The following is a 21,062-nucleotide window of genomic DNA, read 5'->3' on the forward strand; positions in this document are numbered from 1 at the left end:
GTCTTCATCGGGAGGAGCTACGATCGCATGTGTTGCTGATGATGGCTTCAGAAAAGTAAGTTGCTTCGCCGCTGTCAGTGTCCCCCCTCCTCTCGGAGCAAGGCGGCTTTTCGCGCCCTGCTCCGAGAGGAGGGGAGACACTGAAAAGTCGCTTCGCCGTTTCTCCGCCGCTGTCTTCTGGCTTCGCCGGTGTCCGGGCTGGGGGAAAGCTTCGTCGCTGTCAGTGTCCCCCCCTCCTCCCAGAGCAAGGCGGCTTTTCGCGCCCTGCTCCGAGAGGAGGGGGGACACTGACAAGTCGCTTTGCCGTTGCAGTCTCCGTGGCAGCCCCAGTCCGGACATCGGAGGGGGGCTGCAACGTTTTTTTCGCTTTTTTTTTTTTTTTGGCTTCGGGAGCAGGGGAGAGGCCTGGGGCTGCCATGGAGACCGGCACCCATGATCGCGGCGGGGGCAGGTGAGCGGGGGCTGGGGGAAAGCTTTCCACCTACCCTTACCCATGCCTCTACCGCCTGGGTCAGGGTAGGCGGTAAGTTTGCAGGTTAAACGCGCGACAAAACGGCAGGGAAAGGTAGCGTTAGTCGGGGCACGGGTTACGGGATGCTAGGTGAATAGCTAATTCGCTCGTTTGCATGCAATATCGCGCTAATTCGCTCGTTTGCATGCAATATGCATGCCGCGGGCGGAAGGGGTTGCCCAGGGAATTTAGGCCGCGGTAGGAGTAGGTTAAAGGGGATTCGGGATCGCAGGAAGGGCTAACGCGGCGGAAAACGAAGTTAAAAACGGCTTAGGAGCAGGGTAAACGCGGCCGCACTTTACAGGATAGGCCTGAGTGCTACACGTAGGGTTTGTTCTTTCACTTTCAGCCCGATCCAGTAAAGTCCGTGGGAGAGCGGACTAACGCCCGCTCTCCCGGCACGCGCACCGGCCCCTCGCCGGTGCGAGCGATCCAGTATTTAAATTAGGTGACGCGGTGCAAACGAGGAAAAGGAGGCGCTAGGGACACTAGCGCGTCCCTAGCGCCTCCTTTTGGCCTGGAGCGGCGGCTGTCAGCGGGTTTGACAGCCGACGCTCAATTTTGCCGGCGTCGGTTCTCGAGCCCGCTGACAGCCACGGGCTCGGAAACCGGACGCCGGCAAAATTGAGCGTCCGGTTTTCGGCCCGACAGCCGCGGGCCGAATTCAAAACTTTTTTTTTTTTTTTTTTTACTTTTTTTTACTTTTGGGGACCTCCGACTTAATATCGCTATGATATTAAGTCGGAGGGTGCACAGAAAAGCAGTTTTTACTGCTTTTCTGTGCACTTCCCTGGCACCGGAAGAAATTAGCGCCGACCTTTGGGCGGCGCTAATTTCTTAGAGTAAAATGTGCGGCTTGGCTGCACATTTTACTTACTAGATCGCTCGGGAATACCTAATAGGGCCCTCAACATGCATTTGCATGTTGAGGGCCCTATTAGGTGCCGCGGGTGGGCCGCGTGTTTTCCTCCCCTTACTGAATAAGGGGTAAGGGAAAACACGCGTCCAGAGCAGGGTGACAGTGCGCTCCGACGGAGCACACTTTACTGGATCGATCTGTAAAATAGGTTTGCACCTCTGCACTAAATTTACCTACTTTCATCCTGGCTCCACTTGATCTTAAAACATCACTGCTTTGCTTCAATCCTTGTGATGGCTTTTATTTCACAACAGCAGCAGACTGAATATGCAGGGTACAAACATATTGACTGCAAGTCACTATAAAGATCTCTTTTGCTGTTTGCTTACATTTAGTCTATAAGTAATACAGCCGTGCACATCCTCTATATAAACCAAAGACAAATGACCATGGTGTTAATATGAACAAAAGCAGAGGATGTATAAAGAAAACCTAAGGACTGATTCTACCCTGCTACTAAACTGAAACAAGTACCTATAATGATCTCATTTGCTGTTTGCTTACACATAGTCTAGAAGTAATACATCTGCCCTGTGGTTTCTTAATATGTTTGCAGTGGCATGCCTAGCTCAGTGCTAGGCTAGGAAACGGGATCAACGTCCTGGGTCTGACACTGTCCATGATGGATCGTTTGACTATTCTTTCATGCATTTAGTTTTGCACATGTTATGCACTGGACATGCATAACCAACCCGGCCTCTTAAACCCACCTAAGTCTATGAAGCACTAAGAAAACTCACTTATTCCTGCTGCTGTCTAAACAAGTTGCCATTGAAGTCTCGGACTGACACAAAGCCCAAAAACATGTTTTACTAGCTCTGAATGTCACATAACAATACTTACACGTGTACAAACATATATTATTGCTACACTTAATAGCCTAAAAGTAGATTTTTAAATATATATTTTGATAGACAACTTTTACTTTACAATGAACATACAATCAAAACCTGAAAAGAAAACATTTTGGAATTATTTCAGGAAGATACATTAATGGGTGCTTATGCAAATGGAGTTCTCCCAGTTACTGAAAGGAGCAGTCTCTTTCAGGTACAGCGCAGTATCCCTGCACCATTCATTCCTCCAAATTTTACCATCTTCCTTTGGCAGTTCTATCTCAGCTCGCTGTTTTTGGATTGTAGATGCCAAAGTCTTTTCTGAACATGAGAGCAGATTCAGTCCCCTTTTGCTCTGGCGTCACTAAGAATAGAGAGATATTTTTTTGCTTGTACATAAAATGATTACATCACTTCAGGGCCCACCTCAAACATTTTTTGTACTTTGAAAATGTTTGAATTGAGTGGGACCTTGGAAAAATCGAGTCTTTAGGTGACTCTTCAGCATTAAATAACTGACTTTTTGAGGACTTTTAAGAGATTAAGCCCTCTACTGGGCAATCTGACTGGCCAGTTCTGATCATCACCACCCCGCTATTTGTCGAAGCAGCCGAAGGGTTGTCCCTAGAACTGAAGTTTAATTCAGAATCACATTTCTATATTACAGGGCTATGTTGACTTGGGTAACCACTGCCATTCCCCCCCCCCCCCCCCCACCCACCCAACCATCTCCCACAAACAGCTATTTCAGCAACTTCTAACTTTAATATAATACAGCTAATATAATAAATATAAAAAGTGTTTCCTGCACTTTTTCTTTGAGGGAGACAGACTTCAGGATTGTGACTTTGTAGATGTTTCTCCTTGGTCGGGGTCTTCTGGCTGCTCTGACTGATTTAGGAACTGTCCTGTAGCCCCAATGTACAGCCTGGATCGCATCGGCCACTTCTATAAAGACAATAACCAAACGAGGTGCTGAGAGTTAGTGGTTGTGGGCGGAGCTTTGTAGGTGCTAGCAATTCTCAAATATACATTAATTCAACACTTTAAATATAGCTGGAATATGCTAGGATAGCAGAACAGCTTTGACACACACACACACACACAGAGTTACTAGCAAATTCTATATAGCGAACTTGTGGGTGGAAATTCACTTTGGAAATACTCAGTAAAGTGACTCTGTGCACAAGGTACATGCAGACTCTGCGAGCTGTTGAAAAAAGGATCTGCCCTTGCTTCAGAAGAACAATTCCAATATGTGTAGCAGTATGAAAACTTCATCTCTTAACAAGACATTCCACAATATCCAACATCGATTCCTCGTTCTCTCTCAACATTTTAAATATGATGTGACCCAACGTGACCTTTTGGAACACTGACGTTTTCATGGGCATAAATATTGACTTCCTGTATATAAACCAACAATGTAAACATGGTCACACTTCATAAACTGAAAAATAAACCACAGGATTAATATTGGAAGGTTAATGCACTGTGCTAACAAAATCTATGAAAAAGAAAATATAGGTATAAAAGTATGTTCTTTCTAAAGATAAGTTTCTATAAAATCCATAGCTAAGTCATAAGAACATAAAAAGTTACCATAATGGGTCAGACTGAGGGTCCATCAAGGCCAGCATCCTGTTTCCAACAGTGGCCAATCCAGGATATAAGTAACTGGCAAGTACTCAAACGCTGAATAGATCCCATGCTACTGATGCCAGTAATAGCAGAGGCCATTCCCTAAATCAACTTGATTAAGAGCAGTTTATGGACTTCTCCTCCAGGAGCTTGTCCACACCTTTTTTAATCCCAGCTATGCTAACTGCACTAATCACATCCTCTGGCAATGAATTTGAGAGCTTAACTGTGCATGGAGTGAAAAACAATTTTCTCTGATTTGCTAACTTCATGGAGTGGCCCCTAGTCCTTTTATTATCTGAAAAAGGAAATAAAGATTCAAATGTACTCGTTCTAGTTCTCTCATAATTTTATAGACCTCTATTACATTCCCCCTTCATTTAGTCCAATAAAAAGATGCTCCCATACTCTTAGGATAATTACAATGTAAACTTTACAGTGCAGTTAATATGTAGTATTAATTTCTTCCTTTTTACTGGTCACTGTTTATTGGAGCCAACAGCACTTGGAAAGTCTATTTTTACTGTATATCAGCATTTTAAGAGAAGACCAAGTATGTATTATTATGTAAATCGCCACAATCTCTTGGCGTGGGCGATCAACAAAATAATTTTAAATAAATACATTGCATAACAGACGCTAAGTAGCAGCTTTCCAAGGTTTCAGAAATTCTAAACAAGTTCTTCTTTTATGATATGTGATACAAAATGAATTTGTAATGGTAAACATTTCAAGCAATAAAAACCTGTACCGCCTGTGCACTTTCATGCCCGTGGCATGGCTTCTTTCCCAATTAGGAATTTGAGACAACTGAGATTATGCTGGATTATTTGGATGGCATATGAAAATAATGCATTGTGCTGTTCTAAGAGTTTCCCAGCAGATTCTAGTAATCATGGCAGAGCAGCCTCTGCTTCCCGATTCGTGCCCGAAGAGAGCAATTTAAATAACTGGACTATGCATAAACTTATCACAATCCCTCGCCACAAAGTCCTATGTTGGGAAGGGAGGGAGTGTGATCATTGGCTGTGAAGTGTATGCATCGACAGGGATGATGAATCCACCTTATAAAACAAATCATATGGAAGGGCCAGCACATCATACTGCTCTGATAAAGTGTGGAGCAAGCTAAACACCAAAAAAAAAAACCATGTTTTATTAACCATATCATAGGAGGGGCAGAGCCTCCTCTGCTCAAATTGACATTGCCAGCTCTAACCAACCTCTTTACAAAAGTGAGCAAAGTAGAGACTGTTGGAGCAGCACTACCGATCATGGCGGTTGAGGTATCTGTGTCGGATACGTACACTTGTAAACTTCAAACTGGTATACACACTAATAAAATTGTGCATTTACCCCCCCCCCCCCCCAAAAAACATTCAAGGCAATGTAATATCGGCACGCGTTAAATAGGTGCTCATGACTGAGCCCCCACTCTCTTAACCTGGGAGAGGGAGATTGCTGCAATCCTTCTCTCCCAGGTGCCCGATTTAATATTTAAATTGGCTGGCAGGGTAAAAAGGAGGAGGCATTAGGGAACATTTTATATCCCTAGTGCCTCCTCGGCATTGGGCCATTAGGAGAGGTGGCTGCCAGCGGGTTACGGAAATGGACGCTCAATTTTACAAGCGTCCATTAATTGAGAGTGCCTTTTCCTAGCCTGATATTGAGTCGGAGGAATTGAAAAAGAACTCTTAAAAAAAAGAAAATTTTTTTTTTTTAAAAAGCTGCTGTAAACCTTTTGGGCTCCTGAAGAATTAACGCCCTTTCTGGGGCAGGCATTAATTTTTGAGAGAAAAAATGTGCATATCGTGTGCACTTTTTTTTTTTTTTTTTGCATAGGGGGAAATAGCTAATAACCTCATCAACATGAATTTACATGTGATGAGCACTATCAGTTACGCGCTTGGTTGAATGCACGAACTCCTGTTTTGCGTCGGGGGTTATGGACGCGCTTCCAGGCGTGTGTTGAGCCATGCGCTGTGGCCAGTGCAATGGTTTTGCTCCGGCCTGATTGTGTGCCAGGGCTGGCCTGGCAGCTCGGTGATGGCGCTGCTCTGCAGAAGATCCCAAGCTCAATCCCTGAAGCAGGTCTTCTGCTCCCTGGGTTGGCTGAGGATGGGGCTGCTGTGGAAGCACTGCTTTCAGCCTGGGGGGGGGGGGACGGAGTATGACCACTGCTTCAAGGTGATACCCAGTGGCTAGACGCAGGTCCTGTGACTGCAGGGCTCCAGCAGAGCCCTGGTAATTAGCCCCTAGCCCAAATATCACTGCAATAACCAGACTAGCTATGTTGAGAGGGGATATACAATAGAGGAACAATCCCTGTGTGCTTGTGAAGGAAGATTATTGGTTTTATCTTGCCACAACCCAACCCTCGTTCGGACTGAGTTGAAAGTATAAAGGAGCAAGAGGAGAACTGCCAGGTCAAAAAAAAAAAGAAACGTGCCAATTCTTCCTATGGAAGTGGAGGCAAAAATAATAGAATTCAAGAAAGTAAGTAAGTGAGAAGCACAGAGGGTCCTCAGTGGCGAAGAAGTGAAGAATGATGCCAGAGATCAACTGGGGTCTCTGGCACTGCAGCCGGAACGGAGCTGGGTACAGAACAAGGGCCTTCCCAGTCCTCTGCCATCCTAGACTACCTCTGTCTGGAAGCAGAACCTCATGCACGCGACTGTGCTCTCTCTGTGCCTCCGAAGACAGTTCTCTCAGGATGTTCAGGCTGTGGGGAATAGCAATGGTCATTAACGGGAGAGATCTGGAAGCCATACGGGTTCGCCATTAATGCCCTCTGGGTTATTTAGGCCTCCAGCTTCAATGCAACTACCCGGTGTTACCCTCCCCCCCCCACCCCCTTTATTTTATATGCCCTGCCCCCCCCCAGCTCAGAAGGGTCCTCACAAGGAGACACAAGCTGTGGCTCCTTCTGGAAACCCGTTAATGGGGCCCCAGTGGCTTACCCGGCATTCCCAGCCCTGACTGGGCCAGACAGCAGAGATCCCGGTGTGGAACTGAAACCCGGGCCCTCCAAATGGCACTGCCCAGCACGGAGCCACCGGCCCTCCTGCTGCCTGCTCTGAGTTAAAGGCTCACCCCTTTCACCTCGCCCACCACGACTCCTGAATCCTTTAGCATCCTTCACCTTAGCCTAGGGGCCCCATTTCTCTGGACTTCATTGTAAGTATCTTCACCACTGCTTGTAAGGTGCCTCGGGCAGAGCACCATATAAAAGCTGAAAGGTACAGATGTGTGCGTATTACAGCCAGAGCAACCTCATCTCTACACAAACGTCCTGTACACGAGTCCTGCACATGCAAATCTATTATCTGCTGGCAAGCAGGGAGAGCCTTGGGAGGGAGGAGGCAGGTTTTCTATTTTACTTTGCCCAGCTTTCTCATATGATTATGGTTATTTACTCAAGATGGCGAATAATCTTATGTCAGACATTTTGCTGGTGTGAACTGGCTTTATGCGAACAGCTCACTCGAAAAATGACTAGAAGAACAGAAACATTTCTCCTGTAAGAATTGCACAACAGAATGAGGAAAACAGATATCAGAGGAAATGTTACTCTGTTTTACAAAGAGGTAGGTTTTAAAAGCCAAGCACGTCCATGCGTGCGCGGTTCCCGGTGCACACACACGGACAGGCCGATTTTTTAACATGCGCGCATCGCCAGGCACAGCGCTCGCAAGTGCGGGCAGGTCGCGATCCATGCATGAAAAAGGGGGTGATTTAAAAAAAAATAAAATACCTGTGACAACGCGATCGGGCCATTCCTAGTTCCCTCCCAGTCCGCTCCAATTAACAAACGGACTGGGAGGGAACTTTCCTACCCCCCTACCTACTCTTCCTCCTTTTTCCCCTCTCCTCCTCGACCCCTAAAACCCCTCTTCCTACCTTTATAAATTTTGTTTTAGAACTTACTTCATCTGAAGAGACGAAGAAAGCTCTGCGCGCCGGCCAGCTGCTGGTGCACGCTTCCCCGGGAGTGTGCCTAATGGCGCTGTCCCAGCCATCCCCTGCCCTGCCCCCAGCTCGCCCCTTTCACAGAGCCCGGCACTTCCGCATGTATCAGGAGATACAGGCATGGCCGGGCCATTTTCAAAATGCACTCAGCCCGCCCACGCACAGATCTCCCGGTTTTTGCGCACGCCGGGCTCTGAAAATCTACCTTCAAATGCATAGAAGCACCTCACAGTCTGAAGGATTTGTAATCCAGTGCTTAAACACCAGGAGAAAGTTTGGCCTTTGAGAATTTCCCTGATTTGCCTGCCCCTCCATGTACCAGGCCGTTCTTGACTCCTAATCACAGAACCGTACACCACTCTGAGGCCCTGTCGACGTAGAGCAATTTTTTAAAGGCAACATAATTATTAGTACTGAAAATTCTGCACAAGCAGGCTTTGCTTTCGCTAGAACAAACATGACATTGTGATCATCCAGCAAGTTTATTTATTTTTCCTTAATATTGTGCTTGGAAATGTTTTAGTTGTGAAATTCTTGGGCATTTCTGTAAATCAACACTCCTGAACCCCCCTCCCCCCGGGTGAGGGTAGCTGTCTCAAAGCTGTGAAAAGGTGATCGCTCTCACCGCTGGCTTGTCTCTACCCTTTAGCATTCTTAGAGAAATTAATGTTTTATTGTTTAAATACTGCAGTCTCTGAGCTCCACTGGTAAGTCTCCTACCGTGTGACCGAATTTGTCTACTGCCATGAGTAAGTTCAGGAAAGAGGTGGAATAGGTGGTTATTAATACAACTCCTGTATTCAAATAATCTTTATAGAATATACGTATGGCAAGTAGTTTCCAAACATATCAAGCAAAATGTACTCAGCATTTTCCCACAAACACAGAATGGGGGGAAACCCTTTAGTACATCTGGTCCATGGTTAGAGAGAATATGGACACGATAATAGAGATGAACTTCCGTTTGGAAGAATTTTCATTGGTGGCTGAATTCCAAACATTGTGGTTTTATATTTTGCAATAAGTATATTAGCTTGGATCTGCCAACTAAGGTAAAAGTTGTTCCTGTTGGGTTTAGCCCCAAAAGTCCAGCAGAAACACATAACGGAAACCCAAGTTTGATTCCTGAAACTGTTTTTTGCTCTCCAGGATGGAAGAGAGAGTTTTGCATGCACATTAATAGGAACAAAATAGAGAAAAATGAGATGAATAATTTAAGCCTTGCAAATGGATCTGGTTTTCAGAACTGATCTGAACAAGTAGCACGTATGGTCCAAATTAATAGATTTGTGATGTTAAAATATGTTTATAATAAAAAGTAACATATTCAGATTTTATATTCCTTAATAAAATTATACAAACAGGAAACAGGGGTGTCCCTATTATTCTGTCTTTCAAAAATGTAAGCGTAATCCTCAGCGCATTGGCAGAAATGACCCGTATGGACCAGGAGGAGGAGGAGACAGTGTGCTGCTCACGCCAGTCGGTATCAACACTTTAAGAGGTGGGAAGCCAGTTAGAGGCTGGTGGGGGCGCATTGGGATGATGGGGCAAAGGAGAGAGAGCTGGTATTTGGAGAGGAGGATGGTGCTGTGATCAGGGCTAGGGAGGGGGATGAGAAAGGGTAAAGAGTGAGCGAGTGTGTGTGTGTGTTCCCTACTTATCCATTTCAGTCTGAGTGAGGGGCTGGAAAGAGGAAATTCACCTCCCCCAACAATCTGAACTTTCTACCTTTCATTCTCTCCCCCCCCCCCACCCCGACAAAAAAAAAACAAAAAAAAACAGTCAAACTGCACCTATATCCCAACATTAAATATAAAACTGGAAATTTAATTTGCAATTTCACAACGTTTCATGTAATTCTTCTGTTTCTCCTAGGAACACGCACGAGACAGATTTGCATGCAAATCTTTCTCATGCATATTCATTGCGGATATCCTGGAAACCTGGCCTGTTTGTGGGGCAGGAGGACTGGAGTTCGCCATCCCTGCCCTAGAGGCTGACAAAGTTCATACTTTAAAACTTTTTTTTTTTTTTTTTAGACTTCAAGAGAAATTCTTTTTTGGGGAAAAGACTGAGTACATTTCCTGATGTAACTAAATTGACACAGTCTAGACAAAAACAATTTCCACAGAAAAGGCATAGAATCTGAGCTTTGGGTGCTACCTTTCAAATTAGATTTGCTTGTAAATGCCCTAGAAAATTGGTTGGTTCTGAACTGATTTTTATTAGATTCTGAACAACTTAAACAATTTCTCCAGGATAAGGAAAGCTATTCCATAGATTTGAATTAGGTCTGTATAATTGTTAGGGAACATTTTCTTGTAGCTAATTATGTTTTAAAGAGCTCCCCCAATAGTGGTCTATACAAGAAACATTACTGCTATTTTGCCTGTGATATTAGTTTTCCTACCTTGGTTTGTTGGAATGATTCTGTTTGATGGCAGTCCCAAATTTTGGGCCGGATTTTAAAAGGGTTACGTGCGACGGGCCTATTTTAAAAAGGCCCGGCGACGCGCATAATGCCCCGGGATGCGTGTAAGTCCCGGGGCTTTACAAAAGGGGCGGGGCAGGGGCGGGGCCAGAGGCCTCCAACAGAGCGGCCATTGCTGTGTCGGAGGATCGTGTACCGGCAGCCTGCCAGCGCGCGCAAAAAGTAAGACAAAGGACAGGGGGGGTTAGAGTAAGGGGTGGGAATGTCAGGTTAGGGGGAAGGGAGCGGGGAAGGCAGCGTGGCTCGGCACGCGCAAGGGGCACAATTGTGCACCCCCTTGCGCGCGCCGACCCCTAATTTTATAACCTGCGCATGCAAGTTATAAAATCGGGTGTACATGTGAGCGTGCCAGGTAGCGCGTGCACCTTTTTAAAATCTACCCCTTTATGTATTGTAGTACACTGGAAAAATACAATTTAAAAAATGCAATTAAGCATTTGTGTGGCATGGTCTGCCGCAGTGTTTACCTCTGTACTTTTCACGTGATACTGCAGAGCTAAAATATTTTCACCTTTTCATCATTTTTGTACAAAATAAAGCAAAGGTGCCTTATGCAGAGATCATGTTCGTCCATCTGCTTGTCTGTATCAGGAGACAAACAGCCAAACAGAATGAGCAGATATTTTACAGTTGGAGAGCACAGAAGAATTTAATATTAAGGACTGAAAACTTTCTGGGTAATGTTTGGGGTTTTTTCCCCTCTTTTTAAGGAGTTTCATTTGTCCGCCTTCCGGTAGCATTAGCGCACGCTTACTGGTTGTGACATGCGCGAATCAAGAATATCAATTCCACATGTGCACATCAGTGCGAGTGCACTCTTTAGACTTGTTTTATTCCTGGCTGTATACATGAAAGGTGTTGTGAAATCTTGAAATTTAAAATGCAATTTTAATTGTTACAGGATTAGTGGGTGAGGAAGCCTTGCCTGTCTAATGAGCAGTTTTTCCTCTCTGTATTCCACCATTACCCAGAAAGATCATTGTTTCATTGAGTAGTGTTATTCTGTTATTATCATTATATATCTTGGGCATTTTTGGTCAATTCACCTAAAAGATCTAGAAAACAGCGAGCACTTGAGAACAAACAGAAGTAATCAATGCAGAATTAAGTTTGCAAATAAACCCCAAACAGTCAGGATGGTGGTGCAGAAAGGTGCTTTCAGCCCAAGGCATCTTTCTGCCTGCACGACAACACACATTTTCTGTGCACAAAAAACTTATTGCCAATGAAGTGAGTAGTTTTGCATGCAGAAAATGCGTGTTTCTAAATGCAGATGATACAAAATGTTCAGAGTAGTTAAATCACAAGCAGATTGTGATAAATTGCAGGAAGACCTTGTGAGACTGGAAAATTGGGCATCAAAATGGCAGATGAAAGTTAATGTGGATAGGTGCAAGGTGATGCATACAGGGAAAAATAACCCATGCTGCAGATATTAGGAGCTACCACCCAAGAGAGAGATCTAGGCGTCATAGTGGATAATACATTGAAATCATCAGTTCAGTGTGCTGCGGCAGTCAAAAAAGCAAACAGAATGTTAGGAATTATTAGGAAGGGAATGGTGAATAAAACGGAAAATGTCATAATGTCTCTGTATCGCTCCATGGTGAGACCGCACCTTGAATACTGTGTATAGTTCTGGTCGCCGCATCTCAAAAAAGATATAATTGCGATGGAGAAGGTACAGAGAAGGGCAACCAAAATGATAAAGGGAATGGAACAGCTCCCTTATGAGGAAAGACTAAAGAGGTTAGGACTTTTCAGCTTGGAGAAGAGACGACTGAGGGGGGATATGATAGAGGTGTTTAAAATCATGAGAGGTCTAGAACGGGTAAATGTGAATCGGTTATTTACTCTTTCGGATAGTAGAAAGACTAGGGGGCACTCCATGAAGTTAGCATGGGGCACATTTAAAACTAATTGGAGAAAGTTCTTTTTCACTCAACGCACAATTAAACTCTGGAATTTGTTGCCAGGGGATGTGGTTAGTGCAGTTAGTGTAGCTGGGTTTAAAAAAGGATTGGATAAGTTCTTGGAGGAGAAGTCCATTACATGCTATTAATTAAGTTGACAATAGTCACTGCTATTACTAGCAATAGTAGCATGGGATAGACTTAGTTTTTTGGGTACTTGCCAGGTTCTTATGGCCTGGATTGGCCCTTGCTCTGACCCAGTATGGCATGTTCTTATGTTCTTATAAGCCTCTTAGCACCCTCGCATGGAAATCCCATACAAATGAGGGTATTAAGCTGTACTCCCTGATGAAAACTTTAACTCCAGCTCTGACAAGGGGTTAAGTTTCCAGCACTACATCACTGGCACTTAAAACCATTAAACAAAAAGGTGAAAAAAAAAGTCCAAAATACTGTGGGGGAAGGCATCCCTGACAGAAAAGCCCATGGCTCTGGCTCTCGCATGCAGTTCCATAAGCTTCAGCTCTTTAGGGCTTTATCCAGGTAAATGGTGGCAGATAAGTACAGAGAACCGGAGCTCAGAGCGGAGGGCTGAAAGGGAGTAACGAGGAATTAGCAAGATCCTGCTGCACACGCTTTCTTCGCTTTGCAAGGCATTTCAATACAAATGGCCGCAGTCATTACTGTCAGGATTGCTTCCCCCCACCATCCATACTTTATATTCCTTAAGAAATAAAATGATACAAACAGGAAACAGGGGTGTCCCTATTATTCTGTCTTTCAAAAATGTAAAGTGTAATCCTCAACGCATTGGCAGAGGCGACCCCTGTGGACCAGGAGGAGGAGGAGACAGTGTGTGCTCATGCCAGTCGGTATCAAAACACTTTAAGAGGTGGGAGGCCAGTTAGGGGCTGGTGGGGATCTGGCCTTGGGAAGGAAGAGAACACACATTTTAAAAGTTGCACGCATTTTGTTTTTAACTCCCCGTGCATTTGCATAGTATTAGCATCCTGCAATGGGAGTTAAAAAAAAATAAATAATAATCTGGGCATTAAGATCTGGGCGCACATAGCCAAAGAGGAGAGTGGGAAAGAGCCTGGTGGCCTCGTGGAAGTAAGATGACTGCAGAAAGTGGGAGGAGGAGGGAGATGAAGCACCGCCTTGGATGACTGTTCCAAGAGTCTTCTCAGAATGGTAAGAGAGAGGCCCAAGTGAAATCCCGGAAAGAACAGAATCAGCAAGGCCCACAGACGGAAGAGATGAGCCTACAGCCCATGTCTGCTTCCACCCACTTCTGTTAATGGCAACTCTTAAGGCTGGCACTGTGCATATCAAAATGCAAATACAACAAAAAACAGAGAGGGTCATTAACTGTGATGATAAAAAGTATTCATTTCAATATTTCAAGCAGGAGTCTGTCCCAGGAATTAAATGGATTCCTATAGTTCTAGTTTTATTTTTGGGATTTATATTCCGCTTTCTGGCACTTTAAAGCGGATTGTATTCAGGTACAAAATCAATGAAGCAAAAGAAAGAAAGGTAAAGGGGGGAGAGGGAGAGGAACATGAAGAGGATCAGGAGCCTGGTGAGGTGAGAGAGCGCCGCACCAGCGTTTGTGCAGCAGCCTGGCTCATTCTTGCCTCGCCTCCTCGCCATTTTTGCACTTTTCGCCTTTGCAAAAAAAAAAAAAAAAAATCCCTTCTGCATTCACTTTGCCTTTCTGGGTGCACATTATCTCCTGAGCCATCCTCACATGCAGCAGACACATTTCCAGGATAGGTTCATCTACATAAAAGCGAGAAAGTGTAATAATGACTTCCCAGAAAATTTACAGATCTAGCCCAAATCTGGAAAAAAAAATGTACTGGTGTGCATCGCTCTATTCAAACAGACACAGAGTGAGAAGCAGTGCCTGGCAAAATAGTTTGTTTCATTTTGGTTTAATTTTCATGAAATAATTAAAATAGGTCATTGTTAGTGCGCATGGTTTGAAAGCAGAGGGCAGTATAAATGGTAAAAGAAAAAAAACATTTGTGGAGGTTTTGTGTTTTTATTTTTTTTGTTAAAAATGTCATTTTGACATAGTCTGTGACATTTCAAACCGAAGAAGAACTTCCCTAGATCTAAGCACAGAGCAAAAGGAAAAGAGAGAGGGAGAGGCTCCGCCGTTTTACCTTGACCGGGTGCAGGTACCCGTCTCCCCGCAGGGCCCCCAGCACTTCAGGGCCGGGGCCGGGCTCACTCCTGGGGGCGCCCTCCTCCTGCAGGCTGCGGGTGAGGTGGGCGATGTAGGTGGTGGCCAGGATGAGCACGTCCAGCTTGGAGAGCTTGGTATCGGGCGGCACGGAGGGCAGCGTTTTCTGCAGCTCCAGGAAGGCCTGCCGCAGGGTCTGCACCCGGCTCCTCTCCCGGGCGGCGTTGGCAGCCGCCGGCCTTCCTCCTGGAGGCTCCGGGTGCCCAGGACTGCAGGCGGCTGCGACGGGATCGCTGGTCCTGCGGCCTGGGGAGCACAGAGGGTCCAGCTGGGAGCCACTGGAGTGGGCGCTCGGGCTGCAGGGCGTCTCCTCCAAGGTGGGTAGACGGCCGCCATCCAGCTGAGACTTCGCCTTTTCCACCATGGCGGCTTTACAGGGCCCCGGGCAGCCTAGGAAGAACCAGCAAAGGGCACACAATGAGGAAAAGTCTGCTGCATTCATGAAGGAGTTTTCTGCACTTTACACAGGTCGGACATTCCCCCCCCCCCCCCCCCCCCTTACCCTGTATGTACCCTCCAGTACCTGACACTCCTAAATAGGTGACGTTTAGGTAGGTCAAATGAGCGAGCAAAAAGGCAAGTGGCCTTGGCAGAAGGTGGGCAAGGGCCGTGCTACAAACGGTGAGATTTCTTACATTTTAGACATGGACTGAAACCCTGGGGGAGCAGGGCAGAGGGGCAGTAGTTTAAGCGGCTGAGCCGCCTCCGCTCTCTCCAATGTGCCCATCCTCCTGGGCTCCACTCACCAGCCTGCCCCCTCCCACACTGTGGGCACACTCATCTCCTGCACAGTGCTCCTGAATACCCGACTGGCTGAGGAGTCCCCAGGACAGGTTTGAGAAGCCCTGAAGCAAGGGCCTGGCCAATTCAAGTCGGGGAAGCTGTGCCCTGCATGCAACAGGGCATAAAAGAAAGGCAGACAAGAAAACATCCCCCCCCCCCCCCCCCGAGAAAAGGAAGACCGCCCACAGCTTGGTACACTCGGCTGCCCACCAAAAATGTGTGTGATCAGCATTGCACATGGGGACCGGGGAAAGGCACATGAAACATTTGTTGTTTTTTTTTACCCCGCTTATCACCCTGCGACTTCTCTTTGTGCTCCTATACAGGTCCGAGGACAGCCTTTTCTGGCTGGGTTTACAGAAGAAGTGTTCAGTAGAATCGGATCTGTTTTTGGGGGTCAGGATATGCTGAACCCTCTGTAGCCAGAAGAGTACATTTTCAAAGGCTCGGGCCTCTTTTACCTGCGCCAGGCAGTTGTATGCGGGGAAATGGATTTTCAGCAGCTTGAATATGGCAAGGACTGATTTAAGCGCGTAGCCTTGGTCGCGTCGACAAGAGGCCTGCTGAGGGTGTGCATTTATGTAGGAGCCTACCTTATGTTTTATAAAAGGCGCTGCGCTCACGTCCCAGGTTGTCACTGGGCGCATTTACCTGCGTAACCAGCAGACGTTTAAATGCCATTTTACCTTGTGTATGAAAAAGCTGTTTCCTGGGGCCTCTGACTTTGCAGCCGGGCAGGAGCCTGATCGGGAGGGCAGCCCAGAAAGCCTCGGCGGAGAATCTCGATTTTCAGTCACGTCCAATGTTCCTCATTGCTCCGCACAACCCTGATAAGAAATCCCCCAGGGCTCTCCCCCCCCCTCTCTGGAGCTTGACAAGGCAGAGCCCTGAACCTAGGTCCTCCCATGCTCCAGTGATCCCACCAAGAAGAAAGCAAAAGCAGCCACCACAAGTTACTCTCTCATTAGCGCTCAGTGCGGTTTTAGCCTAGACACTAATTTCAGAAACTCCCATGGCTCCTGCATAAGGGAACTCCGTGGAAACAAATCCAAGGACTAAAATGCAAGCGCAGCCTCCTTGGAAAGGCAGAAAACGCTTTTCTCTTACACGAGAGGGTGTTTGAACCTGGAAAGAGGGGGTGGAGGGGACTGTGTGCGCTCCTCCATCAAAAGGAAGTGGGAGAAATGAAAGTGAGCCTGGCCAGGGGGGGGGGGAGGGGGTGCCCCCGGGTACAGCCAGGTCCTTGGTGAGGGGGGGGGGAGGCCTGCGGAGACGAGCGATGGGTTCCACTGGGCAGAAACAGGCAGGACCGCTGGGGAGGGGCCCCGCGGCCCCTGGCCCCCAGTCGCGCCTTCCTCCAGCCGCAGGCTCCGCAGGAGACTGAGGACGCGCCCTACCCATCCACCCCGTGCTCTCGGCCCAGATTGGTCGAGGGTCAGCGAGCGACTTGTTCGCCGAAAGGAGGTTTATGTAAACAGAAGCAAGATGCGTCCTCCCCCCACCCCCCCTAAAAAGAAACAAAATGTTATCTGCTCCTGACAGGGGCCCCTTACAAACGCTGCTCCCCACCAGGGTAGCGCTGGTGGGAAGCAGGAGACCCCGAAATCAGAAAGCAAACAGGGGAGTCGCAGTGTTTTGGTGCCTTCGGAAGTGGGCGCCGAGGCCTAAATGCGACCCGGGCGCAACCCTGGTGTCATCTTCAGAAAGCGGCGCTGCAGCCTTTCAGTTCAGAAAATGCCTGCGAGTCATGTGCGCCCTCCTTTCCCTATTTCTAACAGTTTGAAAATTTTCCCCACACAATGCAATGCGATTACCTCTCCCACCTCCCAGCTTTCCGGGAGAGGGAGATTACTCTGATTTTACAAACTTCAGTTTGGACGCACATTATTTTTCCAAAGTTTCAGGGTTGCCCTACCAAAGCTGACCACATTCAGATAGTTTTGTCGGCTTCCCAACAACTTCCTTTGCCCCATCTAGCGAACCCCAGCTCCAGATCGACCTCTCTCTCACCCCTGGACTGGAAATGCTCTCCGCTATAGTGCAACACAGGGCAGGATAGCACTAGCACCTGTAGCGCTGCAGGGCAGGTGTAAAAAGCTGAGCGTTAAAACTGGGTATTCGCTAATGCACAAACTAATGGTATGGGGTATTCGCTAATGCACAAACTAATGGTATGCTAATGATGCGGGAGTTAAAAAATGTGCACGCAGAAGACATCCAGCCATAAAATTTTTGCGTTCTAGTTTAGTCCCACAGACACTCATATTCTGATATTTATTTTCATTACACAAAGTTATACATGGATTTGTATTCTTTCAGTTATAATGTTATATTGTAAAGCACTATGCTGAATTAATGTTTGAATGTAAACCGAGGTGATGTTACTTACCTGCCCCGGTATATAAAAAATCCGTAAATAAATAAATAAAATAAAATAATGAGCACAAAAAATGCTTACTGTGCCCGCAAAGGTTTGTCCAGGAGCCCTAGTTAAAGCTGCATTGGCTTGTTACGATTATCAAGACATTTTAACAGAGCAATTATGATATTTTTTTTAATCTAATTTTCGATTACCGTATAAGCATCCGCTGATTTAAACAGTTTAGCTGATTTTCAGGAGGCCTACACGAATTGCTTCTATTAACAAGGGTCTCTCCGATTTTGTTTTTCACTCTGCCCTACGCGTTCTGCATTAAGAGCAAGGTTCTGGATTTGAATCCGGAGTCGGAGCTCCTCTACGGAACAAATGCAGGATCTCTCTCTCTCCACTTCGACGTTAGCGGCAGAAAATAGACTGCCAAGAGCCAGCACAGGCAGGTATTTATTTACCTGTGCTTCTAAACTCCTGAAAAAAAAAGCGTCGTTTTACTAGAGAGGGGGATTTCTGTGTTCTCTCAATCCCACAGCCTAAAAGGTAGGAAGAGAAAGGGGGAAAAAAAAGTGAGAGTGAGCAAAGATACAAGAAGGGGGAACCAGAAGAGTTAGTGAGAAGAGGATTTCAGCTTCATTTTTTATTGCCTAATACTCGGGACACTCACAATTGTCTGGAAGATTTATGAACAAGAAACATCTGAAAAAAAAAAATCAAAAGTCTTTCCATTTCTTTGCACAATTTTTGTATCCTAATCTTAGTTTAGCTTGAAATCTTTTCATCAGGGATAGCGATTTTTTTATATGACCTTTTTACAATTTATAAACCCTGAAAGCCATAGTTTACAGGGACAGGTGAACTAGGATTTAAAAAAAATAATTATTATTATTATGTTGAAATGAGTGAAATGTTTCCGTTTCAAAATCGAAACTTTTACCTCTCGTTTAGTACTAAACCGAGACAGCGCCTTTCGCCGGGCATCCGGGAAGCGGCTTTGCTTTTGCCTCCCTCCTTAGAGAGAACCAGGAGATTTGAGAATTGTTTATTAATAACTCAGATTGGTTTTTTGGTTGTTTTTTTCCAGCGCAGTTGCCTGATTACCTGATTTGCAGTGCGGGTCCCGTTAGAGAGGTTCAGGAACCGAGAGAGGGTGCAAAATGTGTATTTCCCTTCGCGCTCCCTGTCTGACTGCTCACTGCCGGCGTCTCCGGTTAAATTCCACTTTTCATCCTAAGAACGAGAGAGAAATGGTGATGCAGCCGCTTTTCAACCCAATCTGTTTATTTTTTTTTTCTGCCAAGAGCTCAGAAATTTTTCATATAATCACTTTAGTGCATTGCGGTTCTGTATCCACTGTTAAACTTATTTATCTAAATACCGCAACCATGCCCTAAGACAATCCTAGACCTGCTGATTTCAGAGTTAGTAGTGAGTATACAAACATGCCCATTAGTACAAGTTTAGCCCCCTATCACTCAAAGTCGTTCGCAATCAATGTGCAATTTATAGCAGCATCTACACAGTCTTCCTGCTCTGAAAAGTGGCTTTCATCGTGATAGTACATGTCTAGTTAATGAACGGAAACCGCGTTATTCAATTAGGTTTTCCTTTTCTTTCTTTCTTTTTTTTTAAACAAGGATGCAGCCCACTAAAGCAGAGGAGTTCGATTAAAGGGGGTTTCAAACTGTATCTGGCAGTTGGTGTATGTAGAACTGGGGACTCCCAGGGATTTTTACCTGCTCTCTTGCGGTGGTAGCTGCCGGGCTCTTCGGCAGTGCGCAGCTCGGGACCCGGGAGTGTCGCCTCCTCTGCTGCCGCTGCTGTCTGACCGTCCCGAGCGCGCCTTGGAGTTGTGCGCGCTATGGCTGATGCGGTGCAGGGTTGTCTGTACTCTCTGTGCTCTGGCTGTGCTCTCCGCCTGCTGTAGAGGAATATGAGAGCCCCCTGCTCCTGTCTCGGGTGCAGACTCAATGCTCGTCGGCGCTAAGTTGGAGAAGCTGTGATTCTCCCCTTCCACTTTCCAACATCACTAATCACCGGGAGGGGTAACTGCGCATAATCGGTCCCAAGGCTGACAGCAAGAGGAGTGTTTATCTCCTCCCCCCCCCCCCCCCCCCCAATAAACATTGAGGCCAATGCAATAAGGTGCGGTCATGCTGAGTTTGCAGTTGAGCCAGCGTTTCTCCCGCATCAGATGCAATACTGTGTGCTCAGGCTGGCCCACAGGTTAACCTGTGGTTGAACATTTGTCCATAACCCCTGATGCAATAAGGGGATCAGCGCATCCAAAACCTGTGTCTAAACCAGGGCATAGCTAACAGCACTCATCACATGGAAATGCATGATGAGGCTATAAGCTATTGCCCCAGATGTAAAAAATAACCATGCACCCCATGTGCTCATTTTCAACTTCAAAAATTGAGGACAGCCCCAAAGGTGGCTTTAAGTTTTGAGGATCCCCAAAAATTAAACTAAAAAGCATAAAATATTGCTTTTCTGTGGTTCCTCCACCTTACAGGTGCGCGATTCAGAAAAAAAAATTATTCAAATTAGGGCCCGTGTGTGCCTAGCGCCTCTTTTTGGACAGGAGCGGCAGCTGTCAGCGAGTTTGACAGCTGACGCTCAATTTTTCAGGTGTTAGTTCTCAAATCCGCTGACAGCCACGGGTTCGGAAACCGGACACTGGCAAAATTGAGCATCTGGTTTTCAACCCACAAACCGCGGGCCGATTTAAAATTTATTTTTTTTTATTTTTGATTATTTTTTTTTAATTTTTGATTATTTTTAACTTTTGGGGCCTCCGACTTAATATCGCCATGATATTAAGTTGGAGGGTGAACAGAAAAGCAGTTTTTACTGCTTTTCTGTGCACTTTCCCAGTGCTGAGAGAAATTAACACCTACCTTTGGGTAGGCGCTAATTTCTGAAAGTAAAATGTGCGGCTTGGCTGCACATTTTACTTAGTGAATCGCGCGGGAATAACTGATAGGGCCATCAACATGCATTTGCATGTTGCAGGCACTGTTAGTTTCGGGGGGGTGGGGTGGGTGGATGCGCATTTTCGACGCGCTATTACCCCTTACTGAATAAGGGGTAAAGCTAGCGTGTCGAAAACGCGTGTCCAAATGTGGGTTAACAGTGCACTGCGCCGGAGCGCACTGTACTGTATCGGCCTGTTAATATTGTGGCAATATTAAATCAGAGGAGGAACCACTGAAAGCAGCAACGTGAAAACAAATGTCTGTATGGAGGTTAGGAAAACGGATACTCAATTTATGAGCGTCCATTTTCCCAATCTGTGGCTGTGCACGGGAGAGGTGGATGGGCGCGCGATAGGAAAGCGAGCACTCAATCAGGAGCTCCTGTTTTTC

The 21,062-nt window shown here is 46.1% G+C and overlaps 1 protein-coding gene across 1 annotated transcript; it reads right to left on the reverse strand.

Moving 5' to 3' along the window:
* Positions 1-1,706: 1,706 nt before the first annotated feature.
* On the reverse strand, positions 1,707-19,707 carry TCF24 (transcription factor 24). The gene is made up of 5 exons (XM_029592705.1): positions 19,428-19,707; positions 18,793-18,921; positions 14,458-14,927; positions 3,078-3,214; positions 1,707-2,630 (listed from the first exon to the last, which is right to left on the reverse strand). The coding sequence occupies exons 3-4, from the start codon at positions 14,899-14,901 to the stop codon at positions 3,101-3,103; spliced, it is 558 nt and encodes a 185-aa protein (XP_029448565.1). The 5' UTR covers positions 14,902-14,927; positions 18,793-18,921; positions 19,428-19,707; the 3' UTR covers positions 1,707-2,630; positions 3,078-3,100.
* Positions 19,708-21,062: the final 1,355 nt, after the last annotated feature.

The sequence above is a fragment of the Rhinatrema bivittatum genome, chromosome 2 (assembly GCF_901001135.1).
Source record: "Rhinatrema bivittatum chromosome 2, aRhiBiv1.1, whole genome shotgun sequence".
Classification (NCBI taxonomy): Eukaryota; Metazoa; Chordata; class Amphibia; order Gymnophiona; family Rhinatrematidae; genus Rhinatrema; species Rhinatrema bivittatum.